The sequence below is a fragment of the Nicotiana sylvestris genome, chromosome 3, assembly GCF_000393655.2.
Source record: "Nicotiana sylvestris chromosome 3, ASM39365v2, whole genome shotgun sequence".
Lineage (NCBI taxonomy): Eukaryota > Viridiplantae > Streptophyta > Magnoliopsida > Solanales > Solanaceae > Nicotiana > Nicotiana sylvestris.
Genome location: NC_091059.1, coordinates 164,882,341 through 164,904,574, shown reverse-complemented (window position 1 = coordinate 164,904,574; position 22,234 = coordinate 164,882,341). Strand labels below are relative to the sequence as shown.

The 22,234-nt window shown below is 33.9% G+C and overlaps 2 protein-coding genes across 2 annotated transcripts; one reads left to right on the top strand and one right to left on the bottom strand.

Moving 5' to 3' along the window:
* The first annotated feature begins 13,307 nt into the window (after positions 1-13,307).
* LOC104230956 (kunitz trypsin inhibitor 5-like) lies at positions 13,308-13,934 on the top strand. Its single transcript, XM_009783872.2, has one exon. It carries the CDS (start codon positions 13,308-13,310, stop codon positions 13,932-13,934), a length of 627 nt encoding a protein of 208 aa, XP_009782174.1.
* A 914-nt stretch (positions 13,935-14,848) lies between these two features.
* On the bottom strand, positions 14,849-17,164 carry LOC104230957 (GEM-like protein 4). The gene is made up of 4 exons (XM_009783873.2): positions 16,938-17,164; positions 16,770-16,853; positions 16,006-16,268; positions 14,849-15,145 (listed from the first exon to the last, which is right to left on the bottom strand). Exons 1-4 carry the CDS (start codon positions 17,155-17,157, stop codon positions 14,969-14,971), a joined length of 744 nt encoding a protein of 247 aa, XP_009782175.1. The 5' UTR covers positions 17,158-17,164; the 3' UTR covers positions 14,849-14,968.
* Positions 17,165-22,234: the final 5,070 nt, after the last annotated feature.

The following is a 22,234-nucleotide window of genomic DNA, read 5'->3' as shown; positions in this document are numbered from 1 at the left end:
GCGCGTTGCACTCTTTTTCCCTTACAAGGTTTTGTCCCACTGGGTTTTCCTTGCAAGATTTTTAACGAGGCAACCAAAAGGCGTATTGTTAGATATGTGTACTCTTTTTCCTTTTCTAGAATTTTTTTCCCATTGGGTTTTATTTTAGTTAAGGTTTTAATGAGGCACATTACTTATCGAGTAGACATTCAAGGGGGAGTGTTATGAATAGAATTCTATTTAGAGTGAATGTCTATCTTGTAGAGAGTTTTACTTTGTGGCTAAGTCATTTTCCCGCCTATAAATAGAGGAGTCCTACCCCATTGTAAATCATCCCAAAATTCAATAAGAATTTCCTCTCTCTCTTTCTCTGCAATATTGTTCTTCTATTTTTATTGTTTTATTACACTATTATTTTTTTTTTGTTTGAACTATGTAAAAATTTTAATATATAGAATTATATGACGTGTAATATATTTATTAAATCAAAACTAACGTAAGTATTTGCCATTCAAAGCAAAGCTAAACTTCCATTGTGATATCCTTCCATTGTGTTATTACCATTGTTTCAGCTATCGTTTCTTTTTAACTATAATTCAAGGGTCTAAAAAAATAACTTTATCAATTAAAATTTGAATAATTATAATAAAATAACAATAAACATTGGTTTTCTACCTTATTTTTTGTGACCTTTATTTTATATGACCATTCGATCAAAATTTTCATATGGATAACCTACATATGAAGTCTTTTTTTTTTCTTTTTATAACCATTCTAATAAATGATAGCTTCATATATTTACGTTATTTTTTTATAAAGTATTAAAACTCTAATATTATAGTATTTTTTAAGATTTTATATTATTATTTATTTATCAAGCTAACGGGCTAAAAAGAATCAATGTTCATCATATTTAAGAACTTATATTTTTATTTTATTTTATTCAATAACACACATTATTTAATATTTTTTTGTATTTTAAAAAAAATTATATATTCATTGATACAGGGTACACGTGCAAAGCGCGTACCCTAATACTAGTATTATTAAAATAGATCAACAGACTAGAGGCTCATATTTTTTTAGTTTGATTTAAATAAATTTAAAATTGAAAAATCACAAAATAGAGTGAGAGAGAAGTGGGAGAGGTACATATAGTTTGGTAAATGTACATTTTTAATATATTTTTCTTGAAAAGACAAAATATATCTGCTTATACTTCTATCGAGAATAGTTTTTTATCTTCTTCCATTCACCAGGAAAGCAACTTCTGCTACTACTTAAAAATGTTAGTAGTATTTTTTTCTTTCTTTTGAAAAATAAGCACTTCCTATTTCTCATAAGCTCGGCTAAACCGGTATGTATGCTAAACTCCTACTGCTTTTAGCGTGTTCGCTTTGACTTTCTCAAGATAGACTTTATTAGGAATTAATACTACGTATTGTGTCACAAGGGAAAAAAAGGTTGTCATGCTACTTAATTTGTTGCTAGCACCCATCTTGTTGTTGATCTTTCTATTATACAGAACAAATCAAAGTTGATAGTCAATTCCAACTGAAAAAGAAAAAAAAAATCTTTCTAGGGTGTGAAAATTTCAAACAAAATTTATAATATGCACACCTTCATCCAGATCCATAAATAGCTCTGCTTCGCTAAGTCTAATAGACGTACGGTCTTAATCATTCAATTTTCCTGCTACTACCCTAGTATACTCAATCGTTATATTAAGCTAATCAAAGTTGCGTACTATGTCCTAAAACATATATGTACCGTTTGATTTGTCGGAGAGAACTTATCCCAAATCTTTATCCTATAGGAGTACTATATGTACACTGAACTATCTATAGTACTCCCTTCTAATTACCAATAAAGCCAGAAATTTCATCAAGAGTAATATTTAATACCTACCTACATGGTAATAATATTTTTGGCGAGAGAATTTATCGCTCCATTCTCGTCTCTTGCTTGGCCCATTTGTGAATAATTTCTTTTTAAAAGATTTGTGAATAGTTCAACCTTTAAAATTGCTGACACAGTTCAGATATATATGTACAAGATCGCAAAGATTATACGAGGATAGCATGAGTAATTGTTTTCTCATTGTTTAATGAGTAAAACAGAAGACGTGCAATGACTAGAAATTGATGGTCAATTCCGTCTATCTTGCAAAACCAGTAGTTCTATTAAAACCTTATCTTGCAAACCAGTAGAATATTCAAACCTCATCGCAGTTCTATAAATAAACCTATTCTATCCTTTCACAAGTAATTCTATACGAATAAATCCATACAAACACAATGAAAATGGAAGTGAACGTTAGACGATTCATGGTACCTTTTCTTCTTTTTGCATTGTCAACAAGCTTATCCTTCTTCCTCGTAAAAGCTCAAAATGTTTCTGAACCGGTACTCGACGTTTCCGGTAACGCTGTCCGTAAAGGAGCGAATTATTTGATCGTTCCAGCGGGTCGGGGCAGCCCCGGTGGACTTGATATCTCATCCATTAGGAACACAACCAATCCTCTCGTTGTAAGCCAAAATACTCAAAATTCCAGCGGCACTGACGTTCAATTTATACCAGTAAATCCGAAAGAAAATACCATCAGAATATCGACTGATCTGAACATCAAATATACGGCTATGACAATATCTGATTCGTCCACAGTATGGAGAATTAACACTGAATTAATTCCACAACGTTATTTGGTGACAGTTGGTGGAGTAGAAGGAAATCCAGGGCGTGAAACATTGAGCAATTGGTTCAAGATTGACAAGTACGAGGATGCTTACAAATTTGCGTATTGTCCTGGAGTTTGTGAGACATGTAGACCATTTTGTGGAGACATTGGAATACTTGTTGAAGGTAGCAAAAGGGTTTTGTTTGTCGGTTCAAATCAACCTTTAAAAGTTAAATTTGAATACACAAACTCGGATGATCCATGGGTTACAATTAATCCAAGTTTCAATCCCAGCATCGCAGACAAACTGCCAATCTTGCCCTTTGTTAAAGTTGTAACGTGCATAATTGTTATTTATCACTTGATAAAGGTGGCGTAGAATTAGATCAAAAGGAACTAGGAAAAGTGAGGTCATCAATTAATACATTATCTATTTATGTATGTATTGTAGCTTTGGGTTGACTAGGTATGTATATGTCAATTGTAATTGAATACGAGTTGATGTCTCATTGTTTATCTCATTGAAATCGGTATTTATAAATAACAATGCACAAAAAAAAGGGTGTGCAGATGATTAGTAATACAGTCCTGTCTCTCTCTTTCCAATATAATCTCATTTTTTTCTAAGACAAACCCAACGTATAAACAGTACAAAAGTCGTTTGTTTTACTGACTAGCTAATACGCAGATTATAGTACAAAAACTGCGTATGCAATGATAATAATAAAGAGATTGTCATACAATAAATAATAATGCATTGTTTAGTATAAGAGAATTTACATGTTTAGATACTCTCATCATTGTTAATACATGATTTTCATCTCTCATCCTATCCTACGTAAATAATGCTAAATTTGGTATAAGTTATACTAAAATTTGTAATATAATATTTGTTGGCCCAAGTAAAGGTTAATTTTGAAGACTGACAAAGTAACTCGGACATGGACTAGGTCCATCCCTCAGGTCCACAAAAAAGGGCAGATTTGAGCATGTGGGATTCACATGAAGGATATAAGTTTAACTTGGTGTATTTAATATCTCTTGATCGAAAAGGTTGCATAATTGATAAGGAAAAGGACTCCTTACTCAAAGAGAACATTATCCAAGATAAGGAAGGAGTTAGAAGTTGAGATCAACTAGAACTCTTCCTCCAAGGAAGAGTAGCATTAGAACTCTAGTTATTTCTTCATCTACTAACTCTATAACTTGCAGGATGTTCTCACATTCCAGGTGTTGCACAAACGTAGAAGTTAAACGTTAATTGAGAGCAAAATAGCAAGGCAATTTCGCAAGCAGTTCGTATGTGATTCAATTGTGCAAACCTGAAGCTACGTGAACCAGATAGAAGAACTAGTTCCAAGTGTCTATCTTTTATTCTAGTTCAATCGTAGTAGGTGTTTTCACATTGTACCTTTCAGCTTTATCTAGAGGCAATTGTAATAGGTACTCAGAGTTTTCAAGGTAGAGTTAACTTGAAGTTGTCGCAACAGTTAGAGGTTGTGTGCTACAACGGGATTAGAGGTAATCCTTAGGTTTACAAAGAGTTTTGTAAATGCTGTTTTGGCTCAGTGATTTAGTGAAGTGTTGGGAAAAATCCTACTGAGTAGTAGGTCGTAGTTTTTTTCACCTTTTGAGCCAGGTTTTTTTCACGTAAAAATACTTGTATTCTTTACTTTTTGCATTTATTATTCCGCAACAGCAGTATAAGGAACACATTGAAGAACCAGGTCCTTCCATAATCAGTTTAAGCGAAAACCTGGACAACACACAAATCACCCCCCCCCCTCTTGTGTAGTATTGAAGTATAAAACATCAATTGGTATTAGAACAGGTTATCCGTGAAGAGGCTAATACCTTAAGAACAGATCAAGATGAGCGTACCACCTGAAAACTGGGAAGAGCAATCCACTGATAGGCCTCCACTCTTTAATGGCCAGTACTACTCTTGGTGAAAAAATAGGATGAGTGATACATCATCGGAAAAGACTACAGCTATGAGACATTGTTACTGATGGTCCCCTGGCTACCATGAAGAAGAATGTTGAAGGAGTAGATGTACCAAAAACAAGAGCTGACTACAATGCTGAGGACTTGAGGAAATAAGAAAAGAATGCTAAGGCCAAGAAATGGCTTGTGTGTGGACTTGGTCCAGACTAGTACAGTAGAATTCAAAGTTGTACCACTGCTAAGGAAATTTGGGATACTTTGCAAGTGGCTCATGAAGGAACACCTCAAGTGAAGAGGTCCAGAGGAACACTGTTGTATTCTCAATATGAGAATTTCACTATGAAGAAAGGGGAAACCATCCAGGAGATATATACAAGGTTCACCACACTGACAAATGAATTTAAGTCTCTTGGAAGGGCTATTATTGAAGAAGACAAAGTTGATAAGATTTTGACAAGGGTTGTGCCAGTCTCTTGGGAAAGCAAAACCACGGCTATTCAGGAATCAAAGAACATTACCACTCTTAAGTTAGATGAGCTAATTAGAAATTTCACTGCCTATGAACTTAGAAGGCAAACCATGAAGATGGATGCACCCAAGAAGGAAAGGAGCCTGGCACTCAGAATCACGGAAGGTGTTGATCTAGAGGAGGATGAAATGACCATGATCACAAAGGACTTCAAGAAGTACCTAATAAGAGGAAAGGGTCCTTTAAGAAGTGGAAGCGAGCAAACCAAGGGTACCTGAAAAACAAACCAATGAGGGGTGTTACAAGTGTGGGAAGACTGATCACCACATCAAAAACTGCCCTCAATGGGAAATTGAATGGAAGAAGAAAAAAGCTGAATGAAGGAACAGGAAGAAGGAACAGGTTCAACCCAAGAAGAACTAAGGATCAACAAAGGTTATGGTTGTTACCTGGGGAGAAAGCTCAGATGAAGACTCAGAAGGTGAAGATGGAGATGAACAAGCACTTATGGCAATTGGAAAATCTGATGAGCAATCTGAGGTAAGTATAATTCATCTCAAAGACAAGATTAAGTTTTTATCTAAAGAAAGGCTATCTGAGTTACTCCTACATTTCATTGATGAATCTGAGGATCTAAACAATGAAAAGGAACAACTGTCTAAAGAGTGTGTGATTTTGAAAGCTAAGTGCAAAAATCAGGAACTTAGGGCTAGTGAAAGTGATAGTAAAAATGTTGAGTTAAAGAACCAGGTTCATGAACTTGATACCACTGTCCTAGAGCTAAAATCTGAAAATCTAAAACTGAAATTAGGAACAGGTAAAAAGAAAGTTGATCACACACAACTCATATTAGAAGAAAACCTAGGAAAAATGAAAGACGAGTTGTACAAAAGAGATGAGTAGATAAGAGTCTTCAAGGAGGATCTAAGCAAGGTTAAGCACGAGCTAGACAAAACCTATAAATGGAATAGGTCCTCCGATACACTTTCATGGCGATATGAACATTATAGTAGCAATAAGAGAGGACTTGGCTACGGGACCCCCGCACCTAAGTGGGATTCCCAAAGCAAGTACCTCACACTTCCTGAGAACAGAATTTGCACACACTGTGGTAAGACTGGTCACTACAAAAGTGAATGTAATTCAAAAGAAAAGGCAAGTCAAAAGAATAAAATATTTGTTCAAGAGAAAAGTAGGCTGCCAGGATGGGCCAAAAAGAATTTAATTTACTTTTTTGCCTATAGAAAGGGACCCAAACTAGTTTGGATTCCTAAGACTAACCCCTGGTTTCCTTTGCGGGTCCAAGTGAAGGGGAGCAGCAAAATATGGTACATGGATACTAGCTGCTCAAAGCATATGATAGGAAGAAAGAACCAGTTCCTTTCACTTGAGGACCTCAAAGGAGGTAATGTCTCCTTTGAAAATGGGAAGAAAGGTGAGATTATTGGGGTTGGAAAAGTAGGTAAGACTGATTCTCACTCTATTGAGAATGTCTACTTGATAGATGGCCTAAAATACAGCCTAATCAGTGTATCACAATTGTGTGATTAAGGTAACTTGGTAGCATTCACCTTTACCAAATATTTAATGATAAATCTTATCACTAACAAGATTGTTTTGCAAGGGAAAAGAGTAAATAATATTTACATTGTAGATTTGTCCACACTTTCAGAAAATGAACTCACTTGCTTAAGTGTGTTGGATAATGATCCCCTCCTTTGGCACAAGAGACGTGGACATGCAAGTCTGAGTCAACTCAATAAATTAGTCTCCAAGGACCTGGTGATGGGGCTGCCTAACATTAATTTTAAGGAAGACAAAGTTTGTGAGGCTTGTGCAAGGGGGGAAGCATGTAAGATCCTCTTTTAAAAGCAAGAAAGTGGTAAGCACCACCAGAACGATGGAACTGGTCCATATGGATCACTGTGGTCCAATGAGAACATTAAGCAGAGGTGGTAAAAAATATGTGATGGTGCTTGTTGATGATTACTTTAGGTTTACTTGGACATTATTTTTAACATATAAAGATGAAGCATTTGACATTTTTACTTCTTCTGTTAGAAAAACTCATAAACAACTAGGTAATCAACTTGCATCAATTAGGTCTGGTCATAGAGCTGAATTTGAAAATGCTAAGTTTGCTGAATTTATCATAAATAGTTGCATGAATAGACCTCTTGTTAAGAAGATTCCCTATGAGTCACTTAAAGAGAGAAAGCTAAATATATCCCATATTAAGGCATTTAGATGCAAGTACTTTATTCGCAATCATGAAAAAGATTCCCTAAGAAAGTTTGATCCCAAAAGTGATGAGGGAGTATTCTTGGGATATTCTTCACATAGTAAACCTTATATGATCTATAACAAAAGAACTATGTGTGTAGAAGAAAGTGTACATATGGTTTTTGATGAAACTAACATTCTTTTTGAGAGACAGGAACATGAAGATGATGCAATTGGGCTGGTAAGAAATTTAAATGAAATCACAACCCAGACTGAAGTTGCACCAGAAGAAGGAATAGGTGATGGAACAGGTTCTTCTGCTCAGGGTAACCTAACAGGGGGAACTGAACAAAGAGGAACTGAATCTCAAACCTCGAAGGAACCTATCCATGAACCTGTTCCACAGCAACAAAGCATTGAAAGAACATCAAGGGGAAACCAGTTGGTTGTGAAATCTTACAAGTATCAAAGTTCTCATCCCATTGAGAATATAATCACTAACCCAACCTCTGCAATCAAAACCAAATCTTTATTAAACAATCTTTGTACTTTCGATGTTTTCTTATCTCTTATTGAACCTAAAGGGGTTGCTGAGGCTTTGCAGGATGCAGACTGGGTAAATGTAATGCAAGATGAACTCAACTAATTCGAAAGGAGTCGAGTTTGGCATCTAGTACCAAGACCCAATGATATATCACTAATCGGTACAAAATGGGTCTTCAGAAACAAAAGCCTTAAGTAGAGATCACTTTGAGAGGAACAAGTTGGAATTAGGGATGATTAAGGTCACCTAAAAGGACCAGTTCAAAGATAAATTAAAAAAAATTATTGGTTAGAAAGTCTGTAAATTTTGTATATAATTAGATTAAATCTTGCTCAGTCTCATACTTTCAACAGTATACTCATGTGACATATGCTAAAATGACTCATTAATATCTAAGTATATTTTCTCTGTTTTGGCAAATTTAGACTTACATAAGAGAATTTTCAGTGAAGAACCTGGTTCATCAAGATAAATAGGTATGTTTTCTACACTTTGCATAATTTGAAATAATTATATTTGGATCATGAGTAGAGTTCTACCTAATTCCAAACTCATTTTAGACTTATCTGTTACAAGTGAACCAGTTCCGTTCAAAAGAGTCCCAACCAAATGGAAGTATCTAGATTCTAGGAATACACTCCAACGTCTATTTAAAACTGAAATTCAGTTTGATTAGACTTCTAAGAGTCTGAAAAGTTATCGTTACCCCATTAATTATTCCTCCATATATTGATCAGCCTTAGTGTATTCCTTACTTCATCTTTCTCAAGCCGTAAAAAACTCTTATTCTACTTTCATCTTCCAAACACTATCTAATTCTCTTCTCTTCCATACCCTAGCCCAGATATGTCGAACACATCTGAAATCCGTCATCACCACCACAGGAAACCACTTCCACACCTTCTACCACTCCTTCAACCACACCAATATCAAAGAAAAGTAGAGTAAAGATGATGGCTCGTAAGATTGTCGCTGAAGGAGAGCAGATCAAGAAAATAAACAAGCAATTGAAAGAATGTAGGGAAGAAGAATCCCAGAAATCTGAAGATTCATTTAAGTCTGCTACTAAGGGGAAAGAAAGTAGTTCTTCCAATGAACATGTATCTTCTGATTCTAATATTTCTCCTAAGACAATTTTTAAAGTTGCTGCAAATTTGGAGAATAAATTTGTAGGATCTATAGCAGGTGTTGACACTACAGAATCTAAAGAAGTTGGTGGTAAAAATGAAAAAAAGGGAGAGCAAGGGTGCTACTGTGAGGGGAAAGGGGACAATAGTGGTTGATTCTTCACCCACTCCTGTGAGTTTAACCAAAGACGCAGGTACAGTGGTTGTTTGGGGAGATGAACCCGGTTCATCTGTAGAGGAACCCCTCGCAGACCTTCTGAAGAAAGTGACTAAAAGCTATAATCCAACTTCTTGATAGAGTTATCAATGGCACCAAAACTCATGTCATTTCCTATGGCTTCATTCTCACAACTGTACTTTCACATTTCAAGGTACCTATGACGAAGTGGGAGATTATTACAAGTAAGGATCATTTTGGGGTTAATACTCTACTTGCTTGCGATTATGAAATCAATGTCACTCCTAAAGAAACAGGTTCATCCAAGAAGGTACCAGTGAATAGCAAGGTCAGAGCCTTGATGCAAGAAAGTGGGGCTAAGAATGCTGAGATTGAGAGGCTGAAGAAGAGGTTGACTGAGGTAGAGACTGAGAGAGATGATCTTAGAACTGAGCTGGAAAGAGAAAAGGAGAATAATGTTGGCATTATTCAAGATATGCCGAAACTCCTCCAAGTCAAAAGCCAAGTACCTAGTTCTTCCCCGCCTTAAGCCTCTTAGCTTAGTGTAGATCAACCAGTGACCCAGTTTGGGATTTTTTGTCATTTTGCTCATGTTTCCAGTATTTTTATTTCTTCTTATGCTTTGTGGTAGAATATTATCAATCATCAATGAAATTCACTGTCTTTTGCTCTAGTTGTTTGTTTATATTTCTTTGATGGTTAAAATTCTTAGTTTGATCTATGATGATTAATCCATCATTGCATTTGAATTAGCCCCAGTGGCCATGCGTAAGCTTTAAAATCTAGTTATCTCACATTTTTATGCAACTTTTTGATGATGCCAAAAGGGGGGGAAAAGGTTGTGCTTTACACGTTTTACACTTTGAGCAAGTGATGTTTATAACCTAATGTACCTGGTCCTTGATGATAAGTGATAAAAGGAAAAATATTTAAACATTGTATTGATGTTGAGCTGAGTTGAAACAGGGCCTAAGCTTATGAAAAGCACAGAGTTTGTCATCATCAAAAAGGGGAAATTTGTTGGCCCAAGTAAAGGTTAGTTTTGAAGACTGACAAAGGAACTCAAGCATGAACCAGGTCCATCCCTCAGGTGCACAAAAACGGGCAAATTTGAGCATGTGGGATTCACGTGAAGGAGATAAGTTTAACTTAGTGTATTTAATATCTCCTAATCGAAAAGGTTGCATAATTGATAAGTAGAAGGACTCCTTACTCAAGGAGAACATTATCCAAGATAAGGAAGGAGTTAGAAGTTGAAATCTACTAGAACTCTTCCTCCAAGGAAGAGTAACATTAGAACTCTAGTTATTTCTTCATCTACTAGCTCTATAACTTGCAGGATGTTCTCACATTCCAGGTGTTGCACAAACGTAGAAGTTAAACGTTAATTGAGAGCAAAATAGCAAGGCAATTTCGCAAGCAGTTCGTATGTGATTCAATTGTGCAAACCTGAAGCTACGTGAACCAGATAGAAGAACTAGTTCCAAGTGTCTATCTTTTATTCTAGTTCAATCGTAGTAGGTGTTTTCACATTGTACCTTTCAGCTTTATCTAGAGGCAATTGTAATAGGTACTCAGAGTTTTCAAGGTAGAGTTAACTTGAAGTTGTCGCAACAGTTAGAGGTTGTGTGCTACAACGGGATTAGAGGTAATCCTTAGGTTTACAAAGAGTTTTGTAAATGATGTTTTGGTTCAGTGATTTAGTGAAGTGTTGGAGAAAATCCTACTAAGTAGTAGGTCGTGGTTTTTTTCACCTTTTGAGCTGGGTGTTTTCCACGTAAATATACTTGTGTTCTTTACTTTCTGCATTTATTATTTCGCAACAGCAGTATGAGGAACACATTGAAGAACCAGGTCCTTCCATTATCAGTTTAAGCGAAAAATTAGACATCACACAAAATCCTCCCCCCCCCTCTTGTGTGGTATTGAAATATGAAACATCAATATTATTTTTTGGTATTAAATTCCGCATTACTTGGAAATATTAGCAATTTGTGTTTGAAAAATTATTTAAAAATCACATTTGTTAATACTAAGAAGCAATTTTGTTTTATCACTATTTGTAAAGTTGATTTTAAGTGTCACAATTAAATAGAAAAATTATGTAATAGTTGAGACTTTAATCATGTTATTAAGTATAAATAACTTATACGAATTTTTTTATAAATATAAATTTTTATTAAGAATATGTTATCCTAAAAAAGTTAAAATCAACATCTGCTTATGCTTCAAAGGAAAAGCTATTTTTCCAGCTATTCCCTGCAATGGAAAAACAAAGCTTCTGCTACTACTTTAAAATACTTATTTTTCAAAGGTTTGGTCAAGCACCATAACTCTCAAAATAAGTTTTCTTTTTTATTATTTGAAAAATAAGGACCTCCTTACACGTTCTGCTAAACAAGGTACCGAGCATATATAGAAAAACTCCTCCTGTATTTCTTGCCACTTTGTTGCTAGCACCCAGCTTGTTGAGCTGTACTTGATCATACTATTTAAGCAGATTGAAGTACTAATAAATATTTATATTTCTATCAGATCAATAGATGCACTGTAATGCATAATTGATTTATCAAGAGATCCTATCCCGATTACGTCTCTATGTATACAAGCATATACGTCTCTTACTACCGTCAATTTGTGAACTGTGAATAGTACAACCTTTCAATTGTAAAACAATTTAACTTAAACTTTAAACTTTTCATGTTTTTATTAATTAGAAATTTTTATAATCACACAAGTGCTATGATTTAAGAACACAAGTGTTAATGTCTTACGGATGCACGTATTATGACATGTTTGACATCATAAATTTCAAAAGACTTTTCTTTGATTCTTATACTCCATTAAGATAAATTGGACCGGATGGATGAGTGCGGTTTAACAGGATCAAATGGCCGCAGGAAATTGATAATCAATATTATCTGGAAGAAAAAATCATCGTAGAGAATGCTAAATTTCAAGAAGATTCAAATGATATCATAAATGAAAATCTTATCTTGCAAACGAAGAAGAGCTATATATATATATATATATATATATATATATATATATATATATATAGCTCTTCTTCTGTATTAAACTCCGCACGTATTTGTTTTGACTTTTCCAAGATAGACTTTATTACGAATTAGTTTTACGTGTTGTGTCACAAGGAAATATGTACTCATGCTACTTTGTTGCTAGCACCTAGCTTGTTGTTGACCTTTCTATTCAGCGATCAAAATAAAGTTGGCTATTATTGTCAAATCGGCTACGGATTCGGCCGAATTTACTACTCCCTCCGTTTCAATTTATGTGAACTTGTTTGACTGGGCACGGAGTTTAAGAAAAAAATAAAGACTTTTGGAATTTGTGATCCTAAACAAGTCCAAATGGGGCTCAGAGTATTTGTATGGTTATAAAAGCTTCTCATTAAGGGTAGAGTTGTAACTTTAAGTTAAATTGTTACCAAATTTGGAAAGGGTTCATTCTTTTTGGAACGGACCAAAAAGGAAATAGGTTCACATAAACTGGAACGGAGGGAGTATTATTTTTTAAAACTATATATTTCTTTAAAAAATCATTATATATGTATAAATTGTTAATTTGAAAGTTAATATAACTTTTAAAAAATTACAATTCCGAACTGATGGCAAAAAAAGAGGGCAATCCGGTACAGTAAACTCCCGATATGCATGAGATTCAGGAAAGAGTCGGACCACATGAGGTGTTGTACGAACCTATATGCTTCAAATTATAGATCCACCTTAATCCCAAGTGTACTTGTACAAGAGGCTACGTCTCTTACTTCGTCCATTTGTGAATATAGTTCAACATTTGAAAAGCTGAGTACACAACTCAAATATGTACAAGAATTTTCAACTTAGATTCTAGGAGGATAATACTCTTATTGATATCCCACTGTTTAATGTGTAAAATTTAAGGCATGGATAAGTTACATAGAAAAAATGTCAAACCATACATTATTTATAACTACGGCTTTATAAAAAAAATTAAAAGGCTAGAAAAGTTGATAGTCAATTCCATCGATGTGAAAAAGAAAAATCCTTGAAGTGACTGAGAATTTTCAAACTACTCCATATAATACGAAACCTTTATCTAGTTCTATAAATAGCGCTGCTTCTCTAAAAGTTTATTTTATCCATTCACAAGTTAGTTTAACAATGGAAATTATTAACGTTACACGATTCATGGTACCTTTTCTTCTTGTTGCATTATCAACAAGCTTTTCTTTCCTCGTAAAAGCTCAAGATGTTCCTGAACCGGTGCTCGACGTTTCCGGTAACGCTGTCCGGACAGGAGTGAATTATTATATCCTTCCAGCGGGTCGGGGCAACGGCGGTGGACTTCAGGTGGCATCCATTAGGAACCGAACCAATCCACTAGTCGTAAGCCAACATGCCGATGAATCTTCAATCGGCGGTTACCTTCAATTTTCACCTGCGAACCCTAACGAAAACATCATCGGAATATCAACTGATCTGAACGTGAAATTTACATCTATTCATATCTCTGATTCGTCCACAGTATGGAGAATTAACACTGAAATAATTCCGCAGCGTTATTTGGTGACAGTTGGTGGAGTAGAAGGAAATCCAGGGCGTGAAACATTGAGCAATTGGTTCAAGATTGACAAGTACGAGGATGCTTACAAACTTGTGTATTGTCCTGGAGTTTGTGAGACATGCAGACCATTCTGTGGAGACATTGGAATACTTGTTGAAGGTAGCAAAAGGGTTTTGTTTGTTCGTTCTGATCAACCTTTGAAAGTTACATTTCATAAGATCTAGAATTGCAAATACTATACTATATGTGATTTCATTGTATATAGTCTGTATCAGTGAAGGAATAAGGAAGAATATAGTCCTCCACTAGTGTTGATAATTAATAAAGATTGTTATGTTTTTAGTTGTGAAATTATATAGCTACTACATGTTTCTTTAAATGATTTATATGAAATGCAATATAATAAAGGGTGCGGCTGCGTCTCTAAAATTCATCTCTAATAGTTGCAAAAGTTAAAAGGAAAAAGAATAAAAATACTAGTATTCAATTTCAGAAACAGAGACGAAGAAAGCAACTTGCTGAACAGAGACGAAAATACAGCAGGATCGACTTATCTATGGGTCAATGCTTTGTTGGACTATTATAAATTGACACAACGCTACAGCCTGTCACTATATTTATTTTCTGTTAAGCGTGTTAAACATTAAATTGATGATTTTTCTCGTTTGTACCACTGCTTCATGTTATATAACATTATTTCTTTTGAGTAATTGGATTTTGACGTTAATATGACTTCTCTTTTTATTTAGCACTGTTTGAACGAAATTAAAATAGTTTTTAAGAACGTAGTTTGAGAAAATATAATATAATATCAATTATATGAACTGAACATTTAAAATTAATCAAAGTTATACCCTAAATTATTTCGATTTGAGAAGTCTAAAAATGAAATAAAGCGAAATCTTTCGGACACGTGAAGCAATATTTTCCTCATACTTTCAAAACTGCCGAGTCAAAATAGTCATGCTTCTGCCATAATTAATTACCCCTATAATTAGGTTCAATTGTGATTGTTGGCGGCAGGGGATGAGCTAGCACGGGAAGTACGGATCTATAAAACTCAATAACTTAGGTCGTAATCCTATATTATATATATGCTAAGAAATCTACTAAACTTCAAAATCTACAAAATTCAGAATTCTCATGAACAAGCATAGATTAATTAGATGCTATTAGTTCAACATCTAATAAGGAAAAAAAAACTACAGATTTACGAATCCTCTTTAAAATCCTAAAAATTCTAATATCTAATAGCTAGCTAGTTCGACATGGAAATGGCCTTTTGTAAGTTGAGGAAAGCTTTTTCATATCGTACAAAGCCCATGAACCAAAATTCAAAATTATCTTCAGTCACTATCTCGATGTACTTTTGAGATGGTTTGTTCTCGTTCACACTTGCATAAGCTCTTTTAATTTTCTTCACTGGAATAACCACCTGCAGGAATCATAATTTCCACAATATTTGAGAAATATTTCACACAACACAAGATTGACTAATTAATTATCTTTTGTGCTTTATACAATTGTATGAGGCCTTAGTAATGTTGCAAAATCAAAATGCTCTAAAATATTTGAGATCTCAGAACCCCTAACCCCTACATATTTTATGGTGCGACAGCTAGAGGAATAACAATAGTGTATGTTAAATAGTGACTATATAGATAAACAAGTACGCTGTGGTCTGAGGGAATAATTGAAAGCCGTGTGGGGACGAATCTGTGAGTTAATTATTCAATTGAGATGGAGTATAAAATTTAGCATAGGTGAACTGTACCCAATTTATTAAAAGGAAAAAAAATACAGCCTGCATTTTTCCTCCTAAAATCATTCAACTAATATTCCCCTTTGCTTTTTTTTTAAACCTAACTCTAGGCATTCCGCACTTCAAAGGGAAGCCTTGGCGCTAATTAATGTTTTCGGGAAAAAACACAAAACTAAAGCCAATTATATTGAAAAGTGTTACACAAGTTGATAATGTCTTACCTACTCGTGTAACCTAACAAATTTTGGACAAGTCTAGCTGCTTAACTCTAAGTACTCAACTCAGGAGCACAAAGCTTTTCGCATTCACGCACGAGTCAGAGAAGGACCGCACGCTAAGGGTATTCATATAAACAATCTACTTTCACGGCTCGAAGTCGTGACCTATAAGTCTTTAGGGTTGCTCTAAGCTCCCTTCAACTAGGTATTCAACCCATTTCATTTTACTTAGAATAAAAATTTACAGAAAAAACTGAAAACCCTCCCAAATTTACGCTTCCATTAATTTAACACAATCAATGTAATGTAACTAACCTTGTAAGGTGTTCTAAGAATTCCTCCAGAGGGGAAAGGAACAGCTATGGGTCTTTCACTGCAGAAAGCTATTTTCTCTGTAGATATGAACAAAATCCCAGCAATTGGACCCGCTGTTGTGTACAAATAACACTGTGATGCCTTTAGCAGCTTCTCTCCTTCATTCACATTAAACATATTCCTGAATATATTCCTTCTCCCTCCTTCTTTCACTATTTTCAGCTTCCCCTTCACCGTTTCTGAAAACTTTGGCCCCAATTTCACTGCAAAACATCAAATTTAATTTACGAAAATATTTAGTGCATTTTTTCTTAAAGAAGCAAAAAGGGAAGGAAATAAATAATTAAATTAAGGGGCAGGGCTGTTTGGTTCAAGGGATTAGTTGAGTTATTCTGTTATAAATTTTGGAATGAAATTTATCTTTGATTGGAGTTATTAATTAAAATCGGTATTATTTTTATACCAAAATCTTGGTTTAACTTATCCCATATAGGATGTGAGATTGATATATTATCCCGATTATAATCCTGGTATTACAATCTCAGGATTATAATTAATTTGGGGAAATGATACTGTATATAGCTGAAAAATATTTTTTTTTTGTATATTCTATATGTTATATATAAAAAATATAGTAATTTTTATACACTTTTTTGGCTACCTAATAAAGATAATTTTTGGTTGGGGCTAAAAGTGAAAAAAGTGATATTCTGGTTTTGAACCAATCGCACCCTAAACAGAATGAATTAGACGTACATACATACCATGCTCGCGAATTCTATAAGCATAACTTTTTGCTTTCTTTCCCAATTTCCTCTTGTGAACAATTATAGCAGAATCATCTTGACCTGAAATTAATACATAAAAGAGTTAACAAAATGATCCTTAATTTGATTTGTTTCTTCTTTCTTTAATTTCCTGTTTAAACTTACTTGGAGTAACTCTGGGAGAGTAATTATCAGAAGAAGAAGAACTGTGAAGAGAGCTGACAGTTTCAGAATCTTGAGAAAAAGAAGAATGCCTTTCTGGAGTTGTCCCAAAGGAGGAGCTCATGGCGGAAGAGCTGCCACAATAATTTTGTTGATCTTCAAATTGGTAATGATTTTCCTTCATGTTTAATTTGAGTATTTTTGAAATACGAGTGATTTGCATGTGAAAGTAGGAGGAAAGTGGTATATTTAAATGGATGGTTGGCCGGCCACACAGTACTCAGTGTAGATAAGAATCTTAACTGCCCCCACCGTTTAGTTTACCAAAAATTAACTCTAGTTTTTCGAAGATTCTTTTTATTTACTTTTTCCAGAAAACACGAAGTTGGGGCCGTCTTCTGGAAACTATACACATTGCTTTACTTAAATCTTAATAAATTATTAGTTTTTTCTAACTCTATATACATAATAATCTTTTGGCTTACGAGATCTTATTTAATCCTTGACTATGTCACATATATATCTCCTATTAATATTGTAAAAAAAAATTCTCTATTTTCATGGTTCTCCTCATTCCTTACGAACTTTGAAATATAATTATGATTGCTCAAATGTGTACTGGAGGTGCAACTGCATGTCTGCAATCTTCGGGAAAAGATAAAACAATTTAAATTTTATAGCAAATTCACTTGTACTACTGTATTACGAGGGAGGAATTTTTCAGAAAATCTCTATATTTTATTATTTCGTCTTGATTTTACACCATGTATGTATTGTTTTCCAGGTATGAAATGTATTTTTATTTTTTTTGCACCTTGTATGTTTGACTGTATTTTTATGGTTATGTACCCATGTATACACCCCTATATTTTTTGTTGTTTGTATCCTTGTATACATCCTCGTATTAATTACACGAACAATACAATTGACACATGCTATATTCGTTGTGCGAACTGACAATACACTAAACACATACACACTTTGCTTAATAAACAGTGCATGTCATGATATGAAAAGTTGTGCGAACTGACAATACACTAAACACATACACACTTTGCTTAATAAACAGTGCATGTCATGATATGAAAAGTTTAGGGACTTTGCCGTTAAATAACTGTAATCCGTACAAGAGCGAAAAAAATCATCTTTGTCCAAAGAAAAGGTGAAAAAAGAAAGTCGAACGAAAAGGCGAAGAATATAATCCTAGTATATAACAAAAGAAAAATAAAGAACTACACTATCAAGTATCAACATAGTAACAAAGATACATATGTCACATCAAAGGAAACAAAAAATTGATAAGACCAGCTGAAATAGTTACGATAGCAGCCACCAACTTGGAAAATACTAGTACTAAAATTGTGGAAAATCCTAATTAAAAATGCATATCTAAAATTCTAGAAAGACCACAAAGTTGACTTGCTTTCTTTCAAATTTCGTCTAATACGCTACCAAAAAATCCATACTTGAGTCACAGTTGGGCTTTTGTTCTTGTATGGCTTGACGGGCTCACCAGCCACTTTCCCTCTTTGGCAGCTCTTTACATTAACTCGATTGTATCATCACGAGATGTAGAAAACTTAAACATTCATAATTAATTAGAATGGCTGCTTTACCACCTATTTTGAGATTAAGTAACTATTATGTTACGATGAAAGTATATTCTCTGAAATAATTTTTATTTTTAGATGAACTCATACACATTTTATATCGTATCATATGTTGTGTGTACTCTCTAAAATATTGTCATATCCATGCCAGATTCTCCAATAATAATCTGATACGCACCCGATAATATTTTTTTAGAGTTCGAGCAACATAGACCTTATCAAAGCATTGTCTTGAATTCAAGACTCACTTCTCGCTAATTATGAAAAAATATTAATTTTCACGTTCATGTTCATCCTTTTTATCGTAATTTGCATCCTGGTGGCAAAGGCACAGTGGATTCAAGCGTGCGACATAGTTTAATCTATTTCATGAGGGTATGTTTGCTGTTACTTTCATGTGACTTTCGCTCCTGGGATTTCTCTTTGTTATATTAGTGCGACAATATAATCAAGCACGTAGTTTTAACTCTCTTTGTCCTACTAATTAATACTAGTCAAACTTTGGTCCGACCAACGAATATTATGTTCCTGTAATCACATGCCAAGACCTGACAAAGAAACACGTTTTTTGGTTCTCATGATCCCTATAAATTAACACTTTCTCTCTCCTCCTTTGGGTAGGGATAACGTCTGCGTACGTACTATCCTTCTTAGACCCTATTTATAAAATTTTACTGAGTTATTATTATTGTTGTTGTTGTTGATCCCTATAAATTAAATGGAAGATTGTCTCTATTAATATTAGTTTAATATTTCATTCGGTCCACAATAAGTGACCAATTTGCTTTGGGTACACCCATTAAGTAAATACTAAATTCTAGACGCAAATAGTTAGTGTGACTAATCTACCCTTCATTAAATGTTGCACTACAGTTATAGTAGTACTTACTTCTCTTCTCAAATGTGAGGAGTAAATAACTTTTTAGGAATACGTACATAAGGGTAATTTTGGAAAAAAAAATTGAATTTTTTCTTCATTATATAAACGAGCATTTATTTTTTACCAAAATAAAAAAATAATTTGAGCACTTATTATGGACCCGAGGGAGTATCATTCATTAAGAGTTAGTATTTCATTAATGGACCACCTACATGTGCTATTGACATAGGCGTACTTGTGTTGCAAAGAGAGTGGTCATCTCCATCTGAAAAGTTCGGCAAAAAAATCATGTGCACATATTAGTTGTTATATCTTTTAGAAATTATGATATATTAGTAATAATACCCTACTTACAAAACAGATTTTGATTGAATGAAAATGTGCATTCGCGACCTTCAAATCATCGGTCCACCTGACTATTGATCATATTGTTAGCGCAAAATAACGAGTATAACCTTTTTCTTCTTACTAGTATAATATCAATACTTAGGATTAGCGTTATATTTGAGTATTTAAGTGTTGGATTAATTAAGCAAACAACAAATAATCTTTCGAAGATTGAACGAGTTCCGAATTACCCGGGAAAGACTAAGATAAAGTTAGGCTTCATTTGTTTTTACTTAATATAATACGAATATTTATGGACTTTTGTGTTGTAACTAATATCTTCGAGCTTCTATATATTTGATTTGAGATTGGATTACACGAAACGCATACCAATTAAACATTTATTCCTCCACTAGCCAAATATATTACGTACTAATATCAAACGCGCGACTTATAATAATTTCATAATACTGTTTAGCCATCTAATTATAAGATGAATCTTAAGAATGTGACACCTCTTTGTCTTTTTTAGACCCATACATATGCAAATATGGTCAAGGATGTGGTCTATTTCGTCGATTAGACATAAATGAAAGACGGATTTGAACTTCATGAGTTCGAATTTAGAATTTTACTACTGATCATTTGATTTAATAGACGATATAAACTTGTTTATTTGTATCTATTTAATAAATTTTAATATATATATATATATATATAAAATTTGAGCCAAAACTACTGAGTTGGATAAATCTATAACTTGCCCTCTACATTTTTTCTTCAATTCAACTGTTTAACAAAAGAGTGTATCATCTCTTAGGTAAGCAAGAGACTAAAATAATATTATTAGATTAGATAAAAAAAACCTAACTAGTATTGATTGAAGTATATATGTTCGAGCAGCCGTATTTCTTTGAAGAAAGGGGTCTCTCTAGTTTCTTCTTCACGTGTTTGTGGAGTTTGATCCGAAGTAGTTATAAATTAATAATTATAATATACAATTGCTTCTTGTATTATGGATCGTTGAATTTTTTTGGTCAAAATTGTAAGGTACTTGATAATCTGAGACTCGCGTGTACATTTAGTACATTCTGTTCCTTTTTTTCCTTTTCTCAATTGTTCTTATATAATTATTTGTTATTTGCAAGTGTAATTAATCCTTCTTTTTGCGCAAACATTTTCTCCAAGTTTGCTGCCAAATTTCAATTCACTTATTATGATCTTAAAATTCGTAAAAGGTGCGTAGAGTAGTACTGCCATAAGCGTTAAAAAAAGGAGACATTGTAGTCCACATTTTTGTGTGACTCCACATAAATACCAATTAACTTTCCGTAATCCAAATGATTATATCTCTTCTTTCAATGAACTACTTTATTGCATCTTTATTTTGAAAGAGGGGCATGTGAAAAGAGACTACTAGAAATTCGGTCAAAACCAACCGCTTCGGTAGGCAAAAAATCAATCGAAAAGTCGATCAAAGTCAGTCGATGTTTTAAAATTTTTTAATTTTTAATTTTTTACGTAATCAACTAACTTTGGTTAGTTATTTTGGCGCAAAAATGCGTAAAACTATTTTGGCGTCTCGCGAAATTTATTTTTTAAGAAACCGGCCAACTTTAGTCGGTTATTCATGCAAAATAATCACTATTAATATTAAAAAACCGACCGAAATCGATCGATTATTTCAGTCTGTCCTTTTAAAAAACGACCGACTTCGATTGGTAATTTTATATTTTTAATTAAATTGACCGAAATCGGGCCAGTTATCTTCGCGTGAAAATACAATTAAAGAGTACAAATAAAATAAAAGAAAGTCTTAAACCAAAATGTATTAATGGTCTAGCGGTAGAATAGTATCCTGCCATGCCACAGAACGACTCTGGTTCAATGCCCAGACTATGTATTTTTTAACTGCATAATTAAAAATCTCGATCGAATTTTTCGACCTACTTCGGTCGGTTTTTTCAGAAAAAATTTTCTTTTTTGGTCGTTTATGAAATTTAATTGACCGACCGAAATTAGTGGAAAATTGCGATCGATTTCAATCGATAATTTTGGATGATTTTAGGCAGTTTTTTAGTAGTGAGATAGCATGAAACTGTATTTACTAAAATGTAAAATAGAACTAGGAAGTATATTGAAAAACATTATCCTAATTGTAGATACAATCAATTTGAAAGGTGATTTCTGGTTGCACAAGTTGGATACACATTTCTACACTTACCGAGTGATACAAACATTGGAGAAAGTGTTGGACTTTAAGCTATTGGGCTTTAAAGTAGAAGGAGTGTGAATTAGAAATGGAGGGAAAATGAAAAATTTGAAGAAGTGAACTTTTGTCTTGCACTTTGTCTTTCATTGGTGAGGGACAATCACATTTGTGTGCTTATATATAGATTCACTTCTTAAAACTCTTAAAAGGAGTTGAAGAGAATGAACCCTCGTGCCGTCGTCGTCGCTCGGCTCGGCTTCGGATTTAATAA